Source organism: Bradysia coprophila (assembly GCF_014529535.1).
Source record: "Bradysia coprophila strain Holo2 chromosome IV unlocalized genomic scaffold, BU_Bcop_v1 contig_84, whole genome shotgun sequence".
Classification (NCBI taxonomy): Eukaryota; Metazoa; Arthropoda; class Insecta; order Diptera; family Sciaridae; genus Bradysia; species Bradysia coprophila.
The window spans coordinates 3,550,894-3,573,582 of NW_023503376.1; the positions used below are offsets into that span (position 1 = coordinate 3,550,894).

A 22,689-nucleotide genomic window follows, 5' to 3' on the forward strand; every position below is an offset into this window, starting at 1 on the left:
GGGCAACACTATACGAAAAAAGAAGTCGGCGCCTCTGCACAAAGTTCTCTAGTTTTTTCGTTATCCGGGGAAGAAACTATTAGAACGTTATCTATCGGCCCTAAATTTTAGGTGGACATTAGTTTCACATATTGCTTTGTGTCGCTGCAATTTTTTTGCCACCCTAAAATGATAATTCCTTACAACTAATTTCCAGCGAATCGACTTTTACGTTATCTTAGAACAAAGACGATTAGTAATTGCTGTATTTTGTACGGTTTTTTGAGTAACAAAGGCTGAACCTCCATAAATGACTGTGTTTTCGTTACGATGAAATCAATTCAGTTTAGTAATTGAAGCAAGCAACACAACCAATTCCTGCCTTAAAGCCCTGGTATTTGGAAAATATTTACGTTGTTTAAAGACCAAGAAGCGATTAGTTCCTCTTAAGTGATTAAAATTAATTTGCGGTAGTTTGTAGCTCACTGTTGCATAGGAATAAATTGCAGAGATAATGAAGTGAAGTGAAAGACGAAAGATAGTTTTCCAACTAAGTTTTTTGCTAGACGACCGAAACTTTCAAAATGTTTATTATTGTCGCGATATCTTCGATGGAAGAGTTAATGATGACCTTATCTTATCACCTGTATGCAACGCGATAGATATCCGATGACAAAGTCAATACGTGCAAGAATGGCAAGAATGCAATTTAATTTTGGTTTTCACCGTTAATGCCCATTGTGGTTTATCAAAAAGTTATCGCAGATAGTGGCTTCCTGTCTTTAGACCCGTACGAAGTACTGGGGTCTTATAGGTTTACGCATACGTTTGTAACACGTCGAATTGGACTCCCTGAGTAAGGGGAAACCTATTGTAGTTGTCCAGAGATGCCAAATCAGCAAGAAAAACATAGCTAACGCCGACCCGTACGAAACACCTATTCGTATCAAAAGCCTTTAATGTGAAACTCTTCATTTCTCTTACTTCATTTTCTTCTCTGCTGAAAAACTATTCTCCCTTTAAAATCACTTACATTATCCACTCTCTGCCTTGTTAGCATATACAATTAAATTGCCGGAGGCAATATAGACAGCCCCGTACGAAGTCAAATTTCATAAATTCCTATTTAAACAGCTATATACCGCTATATTTACCTATATTTCACTGTAAATAAACATTTCACAGAGGAATATGCTATTATATAGCTCTATATGCCTGTATATAGCTCAATATAGCTGTATATAGGTATATATAGATGTCCATATATGGAATCCCTGAAACCCCTCACACATAACAAATTATTTCCATGTTAACAGAAACTCTCTAAGCATCATTTTTCCCAAGATATATCACTTTTATTAAAATCCAATATGGCCGCCGGCAGCCATTTTGTTAGGAGACCGGAAATAGTACCGACGCTTTACATTCGTTAATACCTTTCAAACAAAAAAAAATTCATGAAATTCGGTCAAAATTTACTCGAGATATTGTCAAAATACACCACGTTCACTGTACTTCCGAGTAGCCAGATAAGAGCTCACTCCAAGAGACCTAGCTCACGCTCCGGAGAACATAATTTCATAAAAAAAAATTTCCCTGATTGATACGGTCAATACTTATCTAATAAAGCTCAAACAGACGAAATATGTTCAAATGTGGCCGACCTACAAGCAAAAACTGCTTGCCGCCCTGTGCCTGTTCCACACCAAGGGGTCTAACTCACGAGTCGGTCCATAAACTTTTTTTTTTGTCGATCGGTATTGTAAATACCTTTTATTTGACGTATCACTTACAAGTTTAACGTTTAAATGTCCGGAGATATCTTCGAAAAACCGTAAAGCACTTATTGGGCCACAGCTCGGGAGGGGTCGATCCAAAATCACTCATCTTCGAACTTAGCCTGTCTTTTGACATTACCAAACGGGAAAAAAAGAATTTTCAAAATCGGATGCGTTTTACTCAAGTTATCGTGCAGACAGACAGACGGACAGACGGACAGACGGACATTTTTTTTCGCGGATTTGGCATCTCTAGACAACCACAATAGGTTTCCCCTTACTCAGGGAGTCCAATTCGACGTGTTACAAACGTATGCGTAAACCTATAAGACCCCAGTACGTCGTACGGGTCTAAAAATGTCCGTCCGTCCGTCTGTCTGTCTGCTCGATAACTTGAGTAAAACGCATCCGATTTTGAAAACTCTTTTTTTCCCCGTTTGGTAATGTCAAAAGACAGGCTAAGTTCGAAGATGAGTGATTTTGGATCGACCCCTCCTGAGCTGGGGCCCAATAAGTGCTTTACGGTTTTTCGAAGATATCTCCGGACATTTAAACGTTAAACTTGTAAATGATACATCGAATGAAAGATATTTACAATACCGATCGACAAAAAAAAGTTTATGGAAATCGGATGACCGACTTGTGAGTTAGACCCCTTGATGTGAAACAGGCACAGGGCGGCAAGCAGTTTTTGCTTGTAGGTCGGCCAAATTTGAACATATTTCGTTCGTTTTAGCTTTATTAGATAGGTATTGACCGTACCAATCAGTGAAAAAAAAGTTTTTGAAATTATGTTCTCCGGAGCGTGAGCTAGGTCTCTTGGAGTGAGCTCTTATCTGGCTACTCGGAAGTACAGTGAACGTGGTGTATTTTGACAATATCTCGAGTAAATTTTGACCGAATTTCATGAATTTTTTTTGTTTGAAAGGTATTAACGAATGTAAAGCGTCGGTACTATTTCCGGTCTCCTAACAAAATGGCTGCCGGCGGCCATATTGGATTTTAGTAAAATAGAAATATCTTGGGAAAAATGATACTAAGAGAGTTTCTGTTAACATGGAAATAATTTGTTATGTGTGTGAGGGGTTTCAGGGATTCCATATATGGACATCTATATATACCTATATACAGCTATATTGAGCTATATACAGGCATATAGAGCTATATAATAGCATATTCATCTGTGAAATGTTTATTTACAGTGAAATATAGTTAAATATAGCGGTATATAGCTGTTTAAATAGGAATTTATGAAATTTGTCTTCGTACGGGGCTGTCTATATTGCCTCCGGCAATTTAGTTGTATATGATAACAAGGCAAAGAGTGGATAATTCAAGTGATTTTAAAGGGAGAATAGTTTTTCAGCAGAGAAGAAAATGAAGTAAGAGAAATGAAGAGTTTCACATTAAAGGCTTTTGATACGAATAGGTGTTTCGTACGGGTCGGCGTTAGCTATGTTTTTTATTGTGCAATTGCCTATCAATTAGGGGATATAATCGAATAATCGAGTTCAGGTGGAAATATTCTCTCGAATATTTCACAAATTTGATTCTATCGATATCCCTCCTCTTTTGGATTTCGCAAAAATCTTATTTTTAAGCTGTTCTGTAACGTGAAGGTCCTTCACTGACCATACAAATTTTAATAGACGAAACGTAGAGAGAGGATCCTTTGTGGTGTTGCATTTATTTTCGGGGTAACGACTCTCGCTTCGCTCTGACCGTCGACTTCATTCTTTATGGCATTTCCCATTTTCTCCCCTCTGTAAGCAATAACTAGTCTCCCAGAATATAATGGCCCAGTTAGTGTACCGAAGATTTTTTTTCTTCTAAAACTCGTTTCTATCTAATTCCATGTGTAAAAGGCAATGGCGAGAATTCTAATATTATCCAATCCACGCTCCGGATCGTCACTACTCCAAGATCTTCTGAATTGTCACGGCGAAGTGGAAATTGTTGAAGAATTGTTAAACGATGAATTTGGTCTGATTGAAAATCCATTAGAACACGTGAGATCGATCCTTGGTCAGCTTCATAAAACGATTGTCGGTTTCAAAGTCTTTCCCGAGCAAATTTATAAACGAAATTTGAGATTTTCCGACTTGGTTGCTGCTACTGCTGTCAGTCATATTATCGTATTGTGGCGAGAGGACATGCTTGAAGGATACTGTTCTCGATGCATTGCTGGTTCGAGTGGAGAATGGTGATTATGCAATTTACGATAACTTTCAAACAGAACTACTCTGAGTCTAAGTCTGACCTTGAGAAAATTACCTCCCTAAAATTCAATAAATGTTCCGCAGGTATACGATGGAGAGAAGCAGCGAAACTCGAAAAATTAGAGTTGACGAAAAGGACTTGAGGCAATACGTTGCTCAAATAAAATCGGATTGGGTAAAAATTGGAGAAGATTGGCCGGAGGGAGTACGACCCATCTACATAAAATTTGAAGACTTGATTGTGCAACCTGAACAAGAAGTGAAGCGCGTGCTTGCCGAACTAGCATGCAATTCGGAACATGTTTTCTTCAAAAACACTTCCGAGAGACAGAATCCGGCTCCGATTCACGAAAAAGTTACCAATTACACGGAGTTGCGTCCGGTACTTCGCGATGAAAAGTTGGATGTGAAGGAGATACTTCGAAACGTTATCGACAACCACTCAATCCGTATGCCTCATTTGAACGTGATCAACAATGCATTTATTCCTGACGAAGAACCATCTATGCCAGCCATAGGATGGAAATATTCCGTTGCCAAACCCTACTTGCCGACATTAGCAATGCAAAATGCTTTTGACGCCCTGCAATCTGGCAGCATTTCGTCGGCAGGTTATTGGCCAAAGCAACTGTCGGCTCGGCTGCGAAGTTTGTTCCGTTGTCCTGTTGCTCAGCCCTGTTCAAACGGATTTACTGCTTTGATGCTTGCAATGCAGGCTGCAAACATTGGCGAGGGTGACGAAGTGATTGTCCCCACAATGACCATGGTTGCTGTTCCCAATGCTGTTCGGTATTTAAAGGGAACGCCCGTTTTTGCTGATAATGCTGAGGATTGTTACAACCCGATGTGGCCAGACTATGAGAAACACGCCACTTCCAAGACAAAGGCTGTGATTGTCACGCACACGTACGGAGTACCGGCGTCAGATATTGAAGTGATACAAAAGAATTGTAAATTACGAGGCTGGATCCTCATTGAAGACATCAGCGAATGTGTTGGTGTTATGTGCACCACATCCGACGGATGCCAACGCTTACTGGGAACCTTTGGAGACTACAGCATATCAAGTCTCTATGCAAACAAAATAGTTCATGGTGGCGATGGTGGATTTGTGATTGCAAAAGACGCCAACATTGGTAAACGATTGGCTAGCATTGTAAACCATGGCTTCACACCCAGATTTCATTTTGTACACTTCGAACAATCCCTTAACGCAAAAATTCATGGAATTGGAGCTGCTATAGCATCGGGATGCTTCGATGAATTAGAAATCATTATGAAGCATCGGTCACAGTTGTCAAAGTGGTACCGCCGGAATTTATGCGAACTGCCCGTTAAATTGATGCCACAATGTGGTGCAGACGACACTCCGTGGGTATTTGCAGTCCAATGCGTAACTAAATCGGAGAGAACTGCTCTGAGGAAGTTTATGGCCGAACATGGAATAGAAACCAGAGATTTTTTCTTCAACCTTCATTTACAACCGGCTTATCTTCCGGAGGGAGGATCGCCTCCATCTCTTCCGAATGCTGAAAATCTAGGTTCGACCGGTTTCTATCTGCCTACTCACAGCAACTTAACAGAGGAGGATGTCCAGTATATCTGCGGCTGCATGAAACTCTACTTTGCTAACGGTGCGATCAAACAAGATTGTGACTGGCCTTTGATTCCAGCTAAAAAATCCCCGAAAGCCTGTGTGCAAGTCGAGCCGAATGGATTTTCTCTGTTTGTTCGTACATATCGGGACACGGGACATATTATCAACATCATCACTAGACATGTCTATATCTGCGCTGTAAGACTGGGAATAGAAGCAGAGAACGTCTTACTGCATGAGACTTTTGACAGTGTCAAACTTCTACTGAACAATATAAAGGAGTGCATATCAGCAGCGGACGGCTACCAGTTGCAAAAGGAAATGGAGAAGTTTTTCCTTCCGTACGTAGCCTACTATGAATGTCAACGCATACTCGAACAACCGTTGAAACGGCCCTGGCTTTCCATTGACTTAACCGACAGCACTCAACACCATACTTCCCAACGAATTCCCACAACGACAGATAAGGAAACACTCCAACTACTTGTGTGGATTCTACATCATCTGCAGCCGGAAGTAATTTGGGAGATTGGCAGTTGGATGGGACACGCCACAGTTCTTATGTCCGAAGTGTGTTCTCACTTGAAAATCGACCACAAGATTTTTGCTTGTGATGCATTTAGGTGGCAGTGTTGGATGGATGAATATTTTCCGAAAAGCACCAAATATGTTAACGATAGTAGAAGCTTCCTGGAAGTATTTCAAACAAACATCAGCCTATTTTCACGACACATTCAACCTGTAATATGGCCGTATGAAATAGCTGAATTACCGAGTGAACTGAAAGACCACAGGCCACAATTGGTATTTCTTGACATCACACAAGAAGATAGAGATCTGGAGCACATTTGGTCGTTAATTGAATCAACTCTGATTCCGAACGAAACGGTTGTGTTGTTCAATGGGTTAACGAAGAGTTCCATCCCATTTTTTACAAGACACTGCGACCAGCTAGTACCATTCTTGAAGCCTCATTCGAAAGCAAAAGCGTTTCGGTACGTGGGCGATACAAAAACGTCGAAAGTGCCGAAAACCTACGAAGACGTCGAAAAAGTGATGCAGGAAGCGGTTCCAATGAAACGAAATTTAAAATTTTACAAAAGTCCTGCTTGGGATCATCACCACAACGATCTATTTTGCAAATCAATCGAAGTGCTCAAACAGCATCTCCACTCGGACCAAGAAGATATCGTATTTTTTCCAGCCGTTGAAGAGGCACTGTGCGACGATATTGATCGATTTTTCGGAAACGCATGGATTGGAATCATTCATGGACCGGAACATTATCCTGAGCTATTCTACACACCTGACTTGAGGCGTTTGTGTACGAATCCCAAATACATCGCAGCACTGAAGAACTGCAAAGGTCTGTTCACACTTACCTCATTCCAGGCTGGCTACCTGAAAGAGAATCTACCAGATTGTCTGCACAAATTTCCCATTCAAAAAATTCACTATCCAATCGATATACACCAAGCCTACAGCGGTGGAAGTTGTGTGCCCCAGCTAATAGATAACGAGGAGAGAATAGATGTAATTCACATTGGAAGTTATGCGCGAGATGTTCAATTTTTCTTCCGACTTTCACTTCCTTCGAAATACCGAAAGGTGCTTCTCGTTGGCGAAGAAGATGGTGAGACGATTGCACAAAACGCTCCGTCAGATGTTACTGTACTACAGAGACTCTCTGGAGATGAATACGAAGCGAAGTTAAAACGGTCAGTGGTGCTGTTGACATTAAAGTATGGAGGCGCAGCCAATACTCTACTACTGGAGTGTATTGCACGTAATATTCCCATACTATGTCCCAATATGTCATCTTGTACGGACTACTTGGGCTCAGAATATCCATTACTGTACGAGCCATCAAAGCCTGACGAAATAGTGTCTCTTTTGAGTCGCGACAGTATAGTAGACGCAATTGCGTTTCTGGAACGGATGGATAAGACCAGACTCAGTCTGGAGAAATTTATCAGCGATGTGAAGAACGGTGCAGTCCTGCTATCGCTTCCACCTAATCCCCGTACAGCCATCATTTCTGCATCGGTTTATGATGATCCACTGACGCATCTCGCTGAAAGAAGCGGCAGAACTTTCAAAACGTACGATGTTACAATTTGCATCTGCTCCTACAAACGAACGCACAACCTTGCAGCGCTACTGGACTCCTTATGGAATGCACAACATTTCGATGGTTCCTTCGAAATCATAATCTGGAACAACAACGCAAATCGTGTGGAGATCGTAATGAACGAGACGAGGAAATACGTTGAACGAACAACCGATGTAAAGTCTATGGTGGTGATAAATTCGTCGGACAATTATTATTGCTCGATTCGATTCTCTCTGCCGCCGTTGCTAAAAAGCAATTGCGTTCTGATTTGTGACGACGACATTATTCCAGGCTCTAATTTCATTAGCTTTTTCTACGCTGCACATCTTCGTCACCCGAGAGACGTTCTGTGCGTACGAGGCCACACGTTTTTGCCTCACGATTTAAAGTTAGAAAATCCGAAAGACGTTTGGATGAACTACGACAATTTGAAATTTAAGGACGATAATCAGCCGGAACAACTCATTCACTTCGTGCACGCTGATGCGTGTCTTATTCCGAAAGAAGCGTTACAGGAAGTTTCATCCGTGTCCATGCCTGATCCGACATTCGCATTGGTAGACGATTACTGGATGAGTTTCGTTTTAAGTCACAGATTTCGTCGTACGTTAAGAAAACTGTCAGTGTCCGGCCTTGAAATCAATCCAATCGGCAGGACTGAGGACTCGGATGAGCCAGGATTAGCACTTCATACGCGACCGGAAGTTCAAGACGCTCGACTGCGATTGTATGTTCATCATATGCTTCAAGGATGGCCGAAATGGCAAACAATGTCGCATGTGACTAATATTGACCAGAACAAGCTGAAGAACAAAAAGGAAATGTTTTGGAGTCGACCAGCTGCGATTGGATACAACATTCACAGTGAAATAAATGAGGCAGAAATTTCTGACTTGGTTGGTATGGGCGTAAAGTGCGTTCGAATCGGTGCGGTCGGTGTTCGAGAAAAAACACATTTCGAGCTGAGTGGTTTTCTCACGGAGCCTGTCCAACAGCTCCAACGACTGACGAACACTGTCTCTCTTTTAGAAAAGGCGTCAATCGATGTGGTCATTACGTTGCATAGAACTTTGGTGACGCCGGTTATTTGGCGAATGATCGCTGAAAAGTTCGCTTCATTTGAAAATGTCGTCGGATATGATTTATTGAACGAACCGATCACGGAACACGAACGCAACTTGCATTGGGCCGATCTGCAATCGTCTACGATCGATACCAGTAAGTATCGCATTAAAATTTGCAACAGTCTGGTCTCATGCCTCTATTTTCACTTTAATGGACAGACTTGAACGCTTTCATTCATAATATGACGGAAATAATCCGTTCGATACGTGAGGCGGACCAATTTACAGCGATTGTTCTCGAACCAACATTCTGGGGTAGTATCAATGGACTGGCAAAATTTCCCATCGAAGATTTTTTGAAAGTGGATGCAAATCTAGTTGTTTCTGTCCACTTTTACGACCCGATGACGCTCACATTCCGATCGAAAAACAATGGTCGATATGCCTTTCCATCGTCACTGCCATGGTATCAAGACATTCCATACAGCGAAGAAACTTACTGGGACGAAGCGACCGTTTTCGAGCATTTACAGAAGGCAAAATTATGGGAAACAGAGAAAGGTGTTCGTTTGTTCGTTGGGGAGTTTGGAATTTGTAGAGAGATAGATGGCGCTGCCGAGTATTTGAAGGCGGTTATTAATTCGTGTCATAAATTGAATATGACTGGTCTACTGTTCAGCTACAGGGATCCGAACTGGTAATACAAACATTTCTTATTCAATTCAAGAGATTTTTCGATTAATTTTTTTCAAATCTAAGGGATGCTATGGACTATGAATTCGGTACGAATGCTAAAAATTTTCAAAGAACTACAATGGGCCCAACAACTGGACACGATAATCCGTTGATTGACGTTATTTCAGAAGGAATCGCAGTTGGAAAATGAAGAAAAGTATTTAAGCTTACTGGAAACGTCAGTGAAATTTAGGCATGGATTTCCATCAGCTATTTTCAGCTGGTTATCAGTGGACAAACAAAACTGCTCATACGTCTTTATACGGTTTTACCATTACCACACACGTGAATGTAACTATTTCTCCCGTAGGAAGACGTAAAGGCACATTTGTTTGTATGAGTGAACCAGCTGAAAAACAGCGGATACAAATTTATGCCTAAATTTCACTGACGTCGACTGCATTTTATTGATAACCAAACATCAATCAATTTAATGCACCTACCTACATATTCAAATATATACCCACTTGCTGATAAGAGAAACTTTTAACTTAGAATAAGTCCTAGTATTTTCGGAAATTAAGATCCCAACAAAAATCTCTTCGAGAAAAGTGTGTCACACTTTTCTCGAAGAGATTTTTGTTGGGATATCATTCGTTTTAGAAGTTTTAGAACACTGCTTTTTATAACAGTTTATAACAGAAATTCGGAAATTTGGCGAAATTTGAAAATTTGACGAAATTCGAAAATTTGACGAAAATCGAAAATTTGACGAAAATCGAAAATTTGACGAAAATCGAAAATTTGACGAAATTCAAAAATTTAAGAAATTCGAAAATTTGACAAAAAACGAAAATTTAACGAAATTCGAAAATTTGACGAAAATCGAAAATTTAACGAAAATCGAAAATTTAACGAAAATCGAAAATTTGACGAAAATCTGCCACCATTCAAGAAATATCTCCAAAACCTCAATTGACCCACCCATTTCCAACTTTCGACATTTTTCACATATGCCCCTCTGTTCTACTCGTAAAACTCTGAGACTTTGCCGAAGAAAGTAACTCTCTATCTTTCATAACCCAAAAAAATATTAGTCCTTTCATCCTACGCTCGAGTAGCTCAAAATTTGGTCACTCTAATCACTCTAGCTCAAACGAATCTGCCCCGATTTTTTAAATTATTTTTTTGTTCGAATTGTGTTACGAATACCTTTCATTTGATGGGTCGCACGCCTCTGTAGGTTTCAATACAGCTAAGCTACAGCCGAAAACGCGTTCCCGACCCCCGAAAACCTCACTCAGAAACCACTTCGAGGCCAATAAAACAAAATTCTGGTTTTTCCTGGGGTAATGGCGTATCACATTTTCATTTTTATGCCCACCCTGAGGTTACTGCAAAATTTCATGGAGATTGGCTGACTAGTTTCCGAGATCGACCGTCGATAGATAGATAGAAACATACAGAGTTAGTTGAAAGATTTTGATTGTTTGGGATAAGTCAATTTGGAAAGTAAAGAAAGTAAGCCTTGAAAAGAAAACAACAAAATATTTTTGCTCCGCAAATATATTCCACAGAATAGTATTTTTATCGATTGTAAGACCGGTGCCATTTATTTCGAAAACGAAAAAATGGTGCAAAGAAACTGCCGGTTGATTGCTCCCCAAAATTCAGTGAAAAAATCAAAATTCAAGATAAATTTCTGGAATGCCGGTGGCATGACAGATAAAAAACTTATAGAATTCGAAAATGTAATCTACAAAAACAAGCCAGATGTATTCATCATCATTGACGCAGGAAGTTTATGTGAAAAAGAAGAGGAACTCGAACTACATTTCAACGACTATCAATTGAAAACCAAAAAACGTGACAGAAAAATTTCCAGTGGAATGATCGTTGGAATTAAAATCAATTTGACTTGTGCTTTTCGTATAATCAAAGAGATGACAAATGTCGACAGAATGGAAGCGATTTATATTGCAACTTGGAAAGATGGAATTAAATATCCATGTATTGCTGTCTACAATCCACCAAACAATTTAGCAAATTACGATTTGTTAACAATAGAAAATGACAGTATAGTCTGTGGAGATTTCAACAGCCCTTCAACAAGATGGAATTATAAAAACACAACGAAAGTTGGTAAACACATGGAAGACTTCATAGATAACTCACCATTGGATGAAATTACCAGCTCGTTACCAATAGACTACACCTTTCTGTCCCCAACTGGATCGAAAACGAACCCAGACTTAGTCCTAGCACACAACAATATTAGCAGATTCGTGAAACAAAAATCATTGACACTATTAGGATCAATTGGACACAAAGTTATCGAAATCAAAATAGAGATTGAACAGCAAGCCAACATGATTTCCCAGGAAAATCCATTTACTTCCTGGAATCTGAAAAAAGCGAATTGGGAAAATTATCAATCGATGTCCGCAACATACCTACAAGTTGATCAGATAAACAAAAACAGTGACGTAGCTGAAAGAAATATACGATCTTCAATCCTACAATGCGCTAAGACTAACATTCCCCGAGGTCAGGTATTCAATTACAAACCATTCTGGAACAACACAATCGAAGAATTATCCAGAAAAAGGGACGAAGCTGTAAAAATAGCAGAAGCAAGTTGGTCAAGTGAGAATGCCAATTCTTTAAGAAAATGTCAGGACGAATTGGAAAAAGCAATATTGGATGGAAAGAAATCAAATTTCGACAAAGAACTTGAGAAATTGAATTATCGTTCGAATGGATCACACACACATAGGAAGGTGTCAACGTTTAATGATACTGAATCAAGAAGATCAAATGAAGCGATTGAACACGATAATCGATTACTAACATCAGATAGGGAAAAAGGAAAAGCTTTCCTGAAACATTACATGAAAGTCTCATCTGGTGCATCAAAAATACGAAAGTATTCCATTCGAAAAAGTAAAACTCCTTTTACTTTCAGAGAATTCGATGAAGCAAGTGAAACATTGAAAAAAGATAAAGCTCCGGGACCTGATGGAATTTTACCTGAGTTCATTTTAAAATTAGACATTCAAGCGAAGGTTGTACTTCTGGCGTTTCTAAACTTTGTTCTTTTCAACGGAATACCAGCAATATGGAGAAAAGCAATAATTGTCCCGATTTTGAAACCAAAGAAAAAGGCTAACAAACTAGCTAGTTACCGACCAGTCGCATTGACGTCTATTATCTGTAAACTATATGAGAAAATGATAATGAACAGATTGAAGAAAGAACTTCAGGAAAAACGACTTCTGCATCCAGCACAAGGAGCATTTCAACAACATAAATCGTCAATCGATCAAGCAACATTCTTATGTCAACGAATTCAAGACGGTTTCAATGCGAAATTAACAACTTTAGTGACATTCGTAGATTTAAGAGCTGCATACGATCTTGTTTCCAGAGACATAGTCATTCAAAAGCTGATCGAAATGAACATATCCGGATCAATAATTCATTGCGTTTGTGATTTTTTGTGCCAACGGTTCATATCGGTTCGATGCAACGATTACACAACGTCCTACAAGCAAGTAAAAAGAGGATTACCTCAAGGAGCGGTTTCGAGCACAACGCTTTTCAACATCTTCTTGAATGACCTGTGCTTCAAACTCCAGACAATACCGGGCATCGAAATCATCTTATATGCAGACGATCTGGCAATTATGGTCCTCGGAGATGATATGAAAATCATGGAGAACATAATGAATTGCGCATTGGATGTATTGTATGAATGGACGAACACAAACCAAATGGAAATCAACACTGAAAAAACTAAATACCAATTATTCAGCATGTGTGATATTTCATTTAAACCGAATCTATTTTTAGGTCAGAAAACAGTTGAAGAAATCTTGAATCAATGTTACCTTGGTATCATTCTGGACAAAAAATTAACATTCAGAAACCATGTAAATGATCTTACCAGTAAAGCAGAAAGAAAATTGAAGCTGCTGAAAAGATTAACCGGAACAATGTGGGGAACATCGAAAGACACACTACTACTGACATACAAAATGTACATTCATCCAGTTCTCACGTACGGAGAAGAATTACTGATAACAGCTAGTGATTCAGTCAACAAACAACTGGAAATAGTACAAAACAAGGCATTGAGGACGATTTGTGGTGGAGTCAAATTTACACCGATCACAGCAATGGAAATGTTCACCAATATAAAAGCATTACAATTCTCCAGAGAAGAAGCAGCTCTAAAACTACATCAGAGGATTATAAAAACCCCAAACAGCTTATGGAACAATTTCATTACAACCGAACAACGTCTAAAATCGAAATATTCATTTGTGAACAAAATCGAACAATTACACCGGAAATACGAGTTGAATTTGCCGAATAAAGTTCGAAAGTTCACGAATAAAAAAGGATCAAAATTACGGAATATGGAATTCAACGCAAACAAAATAATGATCAAACAGAACGTAGAAAACAGAATCACAATACACAATAGCGAAATGTCCGAAGGAAAGACGTGGTCAATAATCAACCCGAAAATTGTGAAATCAAATGTTAGACAGACATATGTTGCGAATTTTCGGAAAGTAACGGGACACGACCTGCTCTACAAACATTTGAATAGAATGAAATTGGTTCCTTCCCCTCTATGTACGTTCTGCAGAAATGAGGACCAAACATCAGAACATATCCTGCAATGCACTGGACTGAAGACAGAAATAGAAAATCTGAAAAAAACGTACTCAGATGAAGAAGAGTTATTCTCAAAAATTTATTGGCATGTTCGAGGAAAACAATGAATTGGATTTAGGATTAGATGAAGTGTTTTATATGTGGGTTTACTATTTAAGTTATATTTCTCCTGTTTCTCCTGAATCAGGCCAGTTTCCATGGTTCTGGATAAATAGATTAGGGTAACTTTTGTTAAGATTAGAAGCCACTCCATGGGTGGAATTTGTTTCATATTATGATACAAATTTAGGTTTGAATTGATTTTAAAATGATTTTGGAAAATAAATGAGCATTAGATACAAAAAAAAAGTCAATTTGGTGTATTTTGTATGAAAAGTGACCAATTTCAAAACGATGTATCTCCGGCAATTTTAAACCTACATAGTCGAGTGATAGCTCGTTTTGCTCGTATTTGATGCGAGAATATGATAGAATATGTTTTGTGGTGATATAAACCAAAGGGTAGAAACTGAAATTCTCGCCTATATATAGTTGCCGCGTCTCAAAAAATTTTCTTCGTTCTTTTTTTGGAAGTTAGACTGCGTCAAGTCCTCCGCTATCGCTCCGGACATGATCGTCCTTCACGGAAATGAGTCGTATGTGAAAGATATATATAGTCCGTTGCTAAATCTTCTTCTTTTTTTTCAGCCATTGTATATGTATATCCACTGCTGGATGTAGGCCTCCCCATCCTCCTTCCATTTTGAACGGTCTGTTGCCACTTGCTGCCAATTTGCTCCTACTGCTCTCTTGATGCTATTCGTCCAACGTTCTGGTGGTCTTCCCATAGGTCGGGTTGTTGGTGGTCTCCAGTTCGTGCTCGATTTTGTCCAACGTTCATCCGTCATTCTTGCAATATGACCTGCCCAATTCCACTTTAGAGACGCTATACTTTCCATGACATCGACGATTCTAGTCTGTTGTCGGATCCATTCGTTTGTCATTTTGTCTCTGAGCGAAATTTCCAACATACTTCGTTCCATGGCCCTTCGTGCAAGACGCCTCAACTTGTTTTCTGATGCTTTCGTTAATGGCGTTATTGTCAACGTTTCCGCTCCATATGTTAGGACTGGGAGGACACACGAATCGAACATTTTCCGTTTCAAGCTGTTATTCATCTTGCTCTTGAAGATTAGCCTGAGTTTACCGAATGCTGCCCCACCTAGACCAATTCTTCGCTTCACTTCGACAGTTTGATTGTCCAATCCCAATTTCAGCTTGTGACCAAGGTATACGTAACTATCGACTCTTTCAATCACTGTGTCTCCAACTTTAATTTCTCTGTCGTCGAAGCGTAACGATAAAAATACCGAAAATTCTAATTGTATATGGACAGTCTACCATCATGAACGAAACGTTCTGAAATAGCTTGAAATCTGTAGGACTTTGTTTAGAGCAACGTTCATGGAACCTTGTCTAATCTATAAGTGAACCGAATTCAGAAGAATTCAAGATGATCTAAGCAAAGTCTCATAGATTTGGAGTTAGTTTGATTTGAAGTTTCGTTAGTCACGGAACAGGTCGTGGATGCTTCTTATACTGTCGAAATTGTGGAACCATTAACGTTCAGATATTAGTAGCTGAAGCAGAAATTCCCAACCTACTGTCCAGTGCATGTTATACTGCTTCCAAGAGAATTTCCCAGTTTTTATCAGGAAGCTGTTTGATATGTTTTCCATCAAGGAAATTTCGTATCCTCATTGTCGAGCACATAATTCTCAAAGGTGTTAAACCTACCCTAGTGTTAAAACAGCGCAACACCCAGCAACAGGATTTGTAAATTAATATTCCAATCTATGTTGTGAAGATGATCGTTAAGTTTTGTGCTTCGTTAACGTCTTAACTACTTGCCTTGAGTGAAAACGAGCGGAGATTTGGGAGAAACTCTTTCTACAAAAACGCCATTGACTGCTCATTAGTCGAAAAACAATCAGACAAATCCGTTTTAATTCTACTTTTATTTACCACTTCTATTGATCACAACTGAAGTTACAGTTGACGCTTATAAGTAAACTAAATTAAACATTTTGTTCAAACCTTAAAAAATATTTAGCTTTGTAGCAATAATCACAAGTAAAGTCAATCGAATTGACGCGATTTTAGGAATATTTCCACCTCTAAAATATAAAGTTAGTAGAAAAAGTTTTAGTCCCTATTTGGGAGAGAAAATAACTTACATTCGATACAATAAAAAAAGAAATGAGCGAGGGCTAAGTATAGTTTCGACTCAACAAAAAGTACTCCGTGAGAGAGCCGTGAGAGAGCCGTGACCATTAAGCTTGATTTCCACTTACCGTGCTCCATCTGATAGAAAAAGTGAATTTTTTCAATTTTTGCTTTGTTTACTTGACAGTTTCCTCTCTCACGGCTCTCACACGGAGTACTCTTTGATACCATATTTCATCGTCGTTCGACTTGAATAATGAAATTCTGTTTTCTGGGTTACCTTAATTTCTTGCGCGGCTTTTTTACGGTAGATTCCGTTGAAACACCCAAAACATATTGTTTCTGCTTAATTTTGATCCCTCTAAGAATTTCTTTATATTCAAATTTTTAAACCACTCTCGTGCCAATGGTATATATCCCAAGACTGTTGTCTTTGGGGAGGTCACGCGGATGAGATACGCTGTTGACATCAACGAACTTGATGATTTTCATTCAAAAAATTATTTCACTTAAAGTGATTGTTACCGTCGTCGTAATTTTTAGCCCCGTTACGAAGTACGAAGGGGCTTATAGGATTACGATGCCGTGTGTAATTGATGGAATTCGAAGCAGACGGTAAGGGCAAAGTGTTTGCCTATGTTCATAGATGACGAATCAGCAATAAAAATTTTGTCTGTCCGTCTGTCACGTCGATATCTTGAGTAAATCAAATCCGATTTCAAAATTTTTTTTTCCCTGAAAGATAGTCGAAATAGTGAGGCTAAGTTCGAAGATGGGCATATTCGGGTCGGCCCTTCGTGAGTTAGGGCCACCTAAGTGATTTAAGGTCTTTTGGTGATATTTATGGCAAAATAAACGATGGAAATGTAAATGACACGGCAAATGATAGGTATTGTCAATACCAATCCAGGAAAAAAAAGTTTTTTAAAATCGGGTGAGTGGACCGTGAGTTAGGGCCTTAGAAGTGAAATGCTACTAGGGCCCTATGTGTATTTTACATAGAACTCGAGTAAATTTCATCCGTTTTTCGTAATTTTTGTTTCATTTGGAAGGTAATGAAAGGCCGAATAGAATGAAAAAAAATTAAATTTGGGTCCTTGGACTAAGGCCGTTACTAGGGCCCTATGTGTATTTCACATATAACTCGAGCAAATTTCATCCGTTTTTCGTAATTTTTGTTTCATTTGGGAGGTAATCAAAGGCCGAATAGAATGTAGTTGAAAAAAAAATTAAATTTGGGTCCTCGGACTGAGGCCGATACTAGGGCCCTATGTGTATTTTACATATAACTCGAGCAAATTTCATCCGTTTTTCGTAATTTTTGTTTCATTTGGGAGGTAATGAAAGGCCGAATAGAATGTTGTTGAAAAAAAATTAAATTTGGGTCCTTGGACTAAGGCCGTTACTAGGGCCCTATGTGTATTTCACATATAACTCGAGCAAATTTCATCCGTTTTTCGTAATTTTTGTTTCATTTGGGAGGTAATCAAAGGCCGAATAGAATGTAGTTGAAAAAAAAATTAAATTTGGGTCCTCGGACTGAGGCCGATACTAGGGCCCTATGTGTATTTTACATATAACTCGAGCAAATTTCATCCGTTTTTCGTAATTTTTGTTTCATTTGGGAGGTAATGAAAGGCCGAATAGAATGTTGTTGAAAAAAAATTAAATTTGGGTCCTTGGACTAAGGCCGCTACTAGGGCCCTATGTGTATTTCACATATAACAAAAAAAATTTAATTTGGGTCCTCGGACTGAGGCCGATACTAGGGCCCTATGTGTATTTTACATATAACTCGAGCAAATTTCATCCGTTTTTCGTAATTTTTGTTTCATTTGGAAGGTAATCAAAGGCCGAATAGAATGTAGTTGAAAAAAATTTTAAATTTGGGTCCTCGGACTGAGGCCGATACTAGGCCCTTCAAAAAAATAAAATTTTAGGGCGATTTGAAAGGAACGTCGTACGGGGCTTCGTAATTGCGCTATGCGCAATTTGTAAGATGTACATATTACATAATAATTTTACTTTAACTACTTTAACCGGCGCAATAGGTTTACGGTCAAAGTAGGGTGACAGAGTCTGTCACTGACAGACGCACTAGGGTCACGTACGCAATAGATATACGGGTTTGTACGGGGCTCAGTCGCAGCAAACGCTCCGACTGTTCTGATGGCTCGTTTTGTAATGCAAAATCATAAAACTACGTTCAGCGTGACCTGCCCAAAGTTTACAGTCTTGGTATATAACCACCACAACTTTTCCGATTTTCCCCTTATTTGTAACCTAGAACGCTATTAACGTCATCAAAACCGTCGTGGACATTAAATTTTTCCGGAATTCGTTCGTAATTCGAAAATTTGTCTGGAATTTGTTCATAAATAACTTCTTTCTGATCCGCATCCCTTGCAGCTATGGGTGCCTCATAGTCTGTGGGCGGTAGATTCCTTCGAATGATATCGATCCGATCAGACATTTGATGCGTGTCGTATGGCAACGATCGATAGAACGGTTCGACCGTATTTTCTCTGCATTTGATGTGCAGATAAAGCAGAAAGAATAGAACGGCCACACCGACAACCAATATAATTATTGTGATGAGAACCGTGTTCTTCGGATTTCGTCGGTACGTCATTTCAAAAGTTTTAGCAAGTGTTGAATTAGGTGTTGAAGTGATGGGCATGATTTCGGTAGCAACGCTACTTTCGTACACATTATATCCATCCACTTCGTAATATAAGCAATTTAATCCGTGAACATTCAATTTGTGTAAATATTTGTTGTAGTGGAAAATTGCGAACATCGTTGGATGTTCCGATGACACGTTCAACACCCACTTACAGCTCCATGGATTGTCGTCAATGAAAATTTGTAACGATCTCTCTGCCAACCGATCGGTAAATTCCATAGATTTCAAACGATTGCCGGACAATTTTAGAATTTCCAAATGTTGATTGGAATCGAAAGCTTGTTTGGAGATCCTCTCGATGCGATTGTCGACGACGTAGACTTCGCGTAGTTTTACCATCGATTTGAACGAATTGCCGTTAATTTCGTTGATTTGATTACCACTTAAGTCCAACACTTCAAGGTTTGGTAGAAAACTCTCTTCGGGGAAATTGGGCAAGTTGTTTTCAGTCAAATTCAACGTCTGTAACGATCGCGATTCAATTGCTGGGAAACTATCGAATTGACACTGAGTGATGGTAATCCTTTGTAAATTCGTACAATTTTCCACCTCAAACGTTTCCATGGGAAACGACAATGTGGTGTTGAAAATGTCGAACGTTTCCATCGACCTGGGTAGCGCCTGCCATTCGTACACATTCACCGCCAATCGCATATGTTTCAGCGAATAACAAAATGTAAAATTCATTTCGTTAATTGCCAGAAACGGTTCAACCACAGTCAAGTTCATCAAATTATTGAGTGGTACAACGGCATGTGGTGCAATAACTTTTAAATTATTATTCGAAATCACAAGCGTCTGAACGGTTGCACTGTCTTGAAAGCTTTCATCAATTATTTCTTCGAACACATTGTCGATTAGTTGTAGCACAACAAGTGATTTGAATTTATCGAAATGTTTGGCATAAAATGTTTTCACTTTAAACGAATAAATTGTCAGATGAGTCACACTGAACGGATCTTCAATGTACTCCACACCAATTGTATCATTTTGCGTTACATTACATCCATTCAATTTAATCATTTGAACTCCCGTGATCTGTCTGACTCTGTAACCACTTTTCAACATCGGTACCACATTGTCCAAACAATTTAAATTCACCGTAAACGGATTGGAAGATGCATCACGCGTTAGATTCGCTTCGATATTGCACTGACCGTTATCGTTCCAACAACGGTTCGAGTTCAAAGTTTCTTGAGCTATTGCCACATAAATGTCGAGACGAACGTACACAAACACAATGTTTACAAGAACACAGCGCCCGAAAAAACTCATAGTAATTGATGAATTGAACACACAATGTCGAGCAACGAAAAAGAGATCAAGCGAATAATTAGATCTTTGCCACGGTCATATCACCGAACAATAAATATTTTTACATTTTCCAGTAAACCACAGCATCTCACTGAAAACATATCGAAACGCTGACCAATGCCAAACCGACGAAATTTTGTTATTTTCTCGCAGTTTTTTTTTTTTATTCTTTCTTTCTTTTCTTGATTACCGATTGATAAATTTCCGAGCAAATTATATAAACAAAAATGAACGACTAATTTTAGATTGTTCAATGTAAATAAACATATAAGTTATACCGATCTCTTGTAACATGTTACTGGTTACATAAAAAACGAGAAGAAAAAAAAACAAAATTCTGATCTTCAACTCTCTTTAATCTTATTAGTTCGTATAATTCGTCCGTTCCGTCTACCATATAACTACGCACTACAATATATACTGACAAAAAAACACAGTTTTGTGTTTTATTAAATTTACAAAGAAAAAAAAATTTCATCTCATCGCGTAAAGAAATTGCATTTTCACAAGAACGGAAAATCCGAGTGAAATATCATATGTGCAAAGAAGATGGGACACGAAAAGGCAAACTATTTTGAAACAAATCATTTTTTTTTCTTCTTTTTTTTCGTTTATTTTTATCTTTTCGATGAAGTTAAAATAGAATTTTAAATAAAAACATAAGAAGGGACCCGTACGAATAGTATACGCATTAGCTAGTTGACCGTAAACGTCATAAATCCATCTAAAATTATCGTTTTGTTAAAATTGCTTAAAGTATTTTTCGCAATTCCGGTCCATAATGATCACCTTTCCATGCATCCATTTAATGTCGTTTTGAAGGTATTTATTTCACTGTATTCCCGGACACAGCGCAATATGAACTTTTTTTCGCACGCAGTGCGTTATCAACTTTTTTTTTCGCACGCAGTGCGATATCAACTTTTTTTCGCACGCTGAAGAACCTATTACCTTCAACGAAGGCTAAATTTTTATAAATAAAAATCTTGCATTGACCAGAAATCGAACCCCCGACACCAAAAGGTTTTTGAGCACAAAGCAGCGACTTTAGCCATTCGGCTATAGAGTCACACAATTATACCGAACGTATTGTTGAAGCGTATATACTAAGCATTGACTACTCGATTTCATTCAACGCGTTTCTTTACATCACATTGCAATGTGTATTATAATGCAGCCTTCTTGATCGTTCAAATGAATTTCTATATACACAAGAATTTTAGAACAAAATGTAGGACATGTTTTGCATTGGAAAGGTGATTATGGCCCGAAATTGCGAAAAACGTTGTATCTGCCACGGTAGGTATGCCGGTATTTTTTCGCACACGACGTCTTGTCGACCTCGGCTTCGCCTCGGATCGACAATCGACATCTAGTGCGAAAAAATACCTTCATACCTACCTTGGTAGATAATAGTTATTTATCTACCAAGGTAGGTATGAAGGTATTTTTTCGCACTAGATGTCGATTGTCGATCCGAGGCGAAGCCGAGGTCGACAAGACGTCGTGTGCGAAAAAATACCGGCATACCTACCGTGGCAGATACAACGTTTTTCGCAATTTCGGGCCATAATCACCTTTCCAATGCAAAATATTACCAAAATTTCTACCAAACATTCACATGCAAACATAAATTCATTTGAACGATCAAGCAACCTGTTCTATATACACATTGCAATGTGATGTATAGAGACGCGCTAAATAAAATCAAGTAGTCAATGCTTAGTATGTACGCTTCAACAATACGTTCTGTATAATTGTGTGACTCTGTAGCCGAATGGCTATGGTCGTTGCTTGGTGTTTGGAAGAATTTTGGTGTTGGATGTTCAAATCCTCGTCTGTGCAAAGTTTTTATTTATAAAATTTAGTCTTTCTTAAAGGTACTGAGCTATGTAGCGTGCGAAAAAAATGTGAAAAAGCCCAAGTGCGAAAAAATAATCAAAAACGCACTGTGAAATAAATACCTTCAAAACGACATTAAATGGATGCATGGAAAGGTGATGATTATGGACCGGAATTGCGAAAATAACTAATTCACACCCCCCCTGAACAAAAATAAAGTTTTACCGAAAATGCACCCAAAAATTGATCGCTGTTCTAAATAGAGGGACCCTAGAGGAGTTCAAAACGATGGTCCGTTAAGCTGGACCAGATGCTTCCCCACACCCATACAACTAAGGAAAAAATTGTATGGGATAGGGAAGCATCTGGTCCAGCTTAACGGACCATCGTTTCGAACTCCCCTAGGGTCCCTCCATTCAGAACAGCGATCAATTTTTGGGTGCATTTTCGGTAAAACTTTATTTTTGTTCAGGGCGGGTGTGTATTGAAAGCTCAGTCAGAAGTAAATTTGAATGAATGATTATATGCACT

At 38.8% G+C, this 22,689-nt stretch overlaps 2 protein-coding genes across 2 annotated transcripts; one reads left to right on the plus strand and one right to left on the minus strand.

Annotated features, from left to right (window-relative positions):
• Window positions 1-393: 393 nt before the first annotated feature.
• Window positions 394-9,962, plus strand: LOC119072905. The gene is made up of 5 exons (XM_037178225.1): window positions 394-449; window positions 3,623-3,960; window positions 4,061-8,904; window positions 8,970-9,447; window positions 9,510-9,962. Exons 2-5 carry the CDS (start codon window positions 3,626-3,628, stop codon window positions 9,634-9,636), a joined length of 5,784 nt encoding a protein of 1,927 aa, XP_037034120.1. The 5' UTR covers window positions 394-449; window positions 3,623-3,625; the 3' UTR covers window positions 9,637-9,962.
• Window positions 9,963-18,437: 8,475 nt separating this feature from the next.
• LOC119072906 (leucine-rich repeat-containing protein 17) lies at window positions 18,438-20,733 on the minus strand. The gene has a single exon (XM_037178227.1). It carries the CDS (start codon window positions 20,275-20,277, stop codon window positions 18,589-18,591), a length of 1,689 nt encoding a protein of 562 aa, XP_037034122.1. The 5' UTR covers window positions 20,278-20,733; the 3' UTR covers window positions 18,438-18,588.
• Window positions 20,734-22,689: the final 1,956 nt, after the last annotated feature.

Excerpts from the sequence above, each read along its gene's own strand:
- LOC119072905 (XM_037178225.1), top strand. The coding sequence starts at position 3,626 with ATGGCGAGAATTCTAATATTATCCAATCCACGCTCCGGATCGTCACTA. Across the intron at positions 3,961-4,060 it reads GCTGGTTCGAGTGGAGAATG|GTATACGATGGAGAGAAGCA; the intron begins GTGATTATGCAA and ends AATGTTCCGCAG. Across the intron at positions 9,448-9,509 it reads AGCTACAGGGATCCGAACTG|GGATGCTATGGACTATGAAT; the intron begins GTAATACAAACA and ends TTCAAATCTAAG.
- LOC119072906 (XM_037178227.1), bottom strand. The coding sequence starts at position 20,277 with ATGAGTTTTTTCGGGCGCTGTGTTCTTGTAAACATTGTGTTTGTGTAC.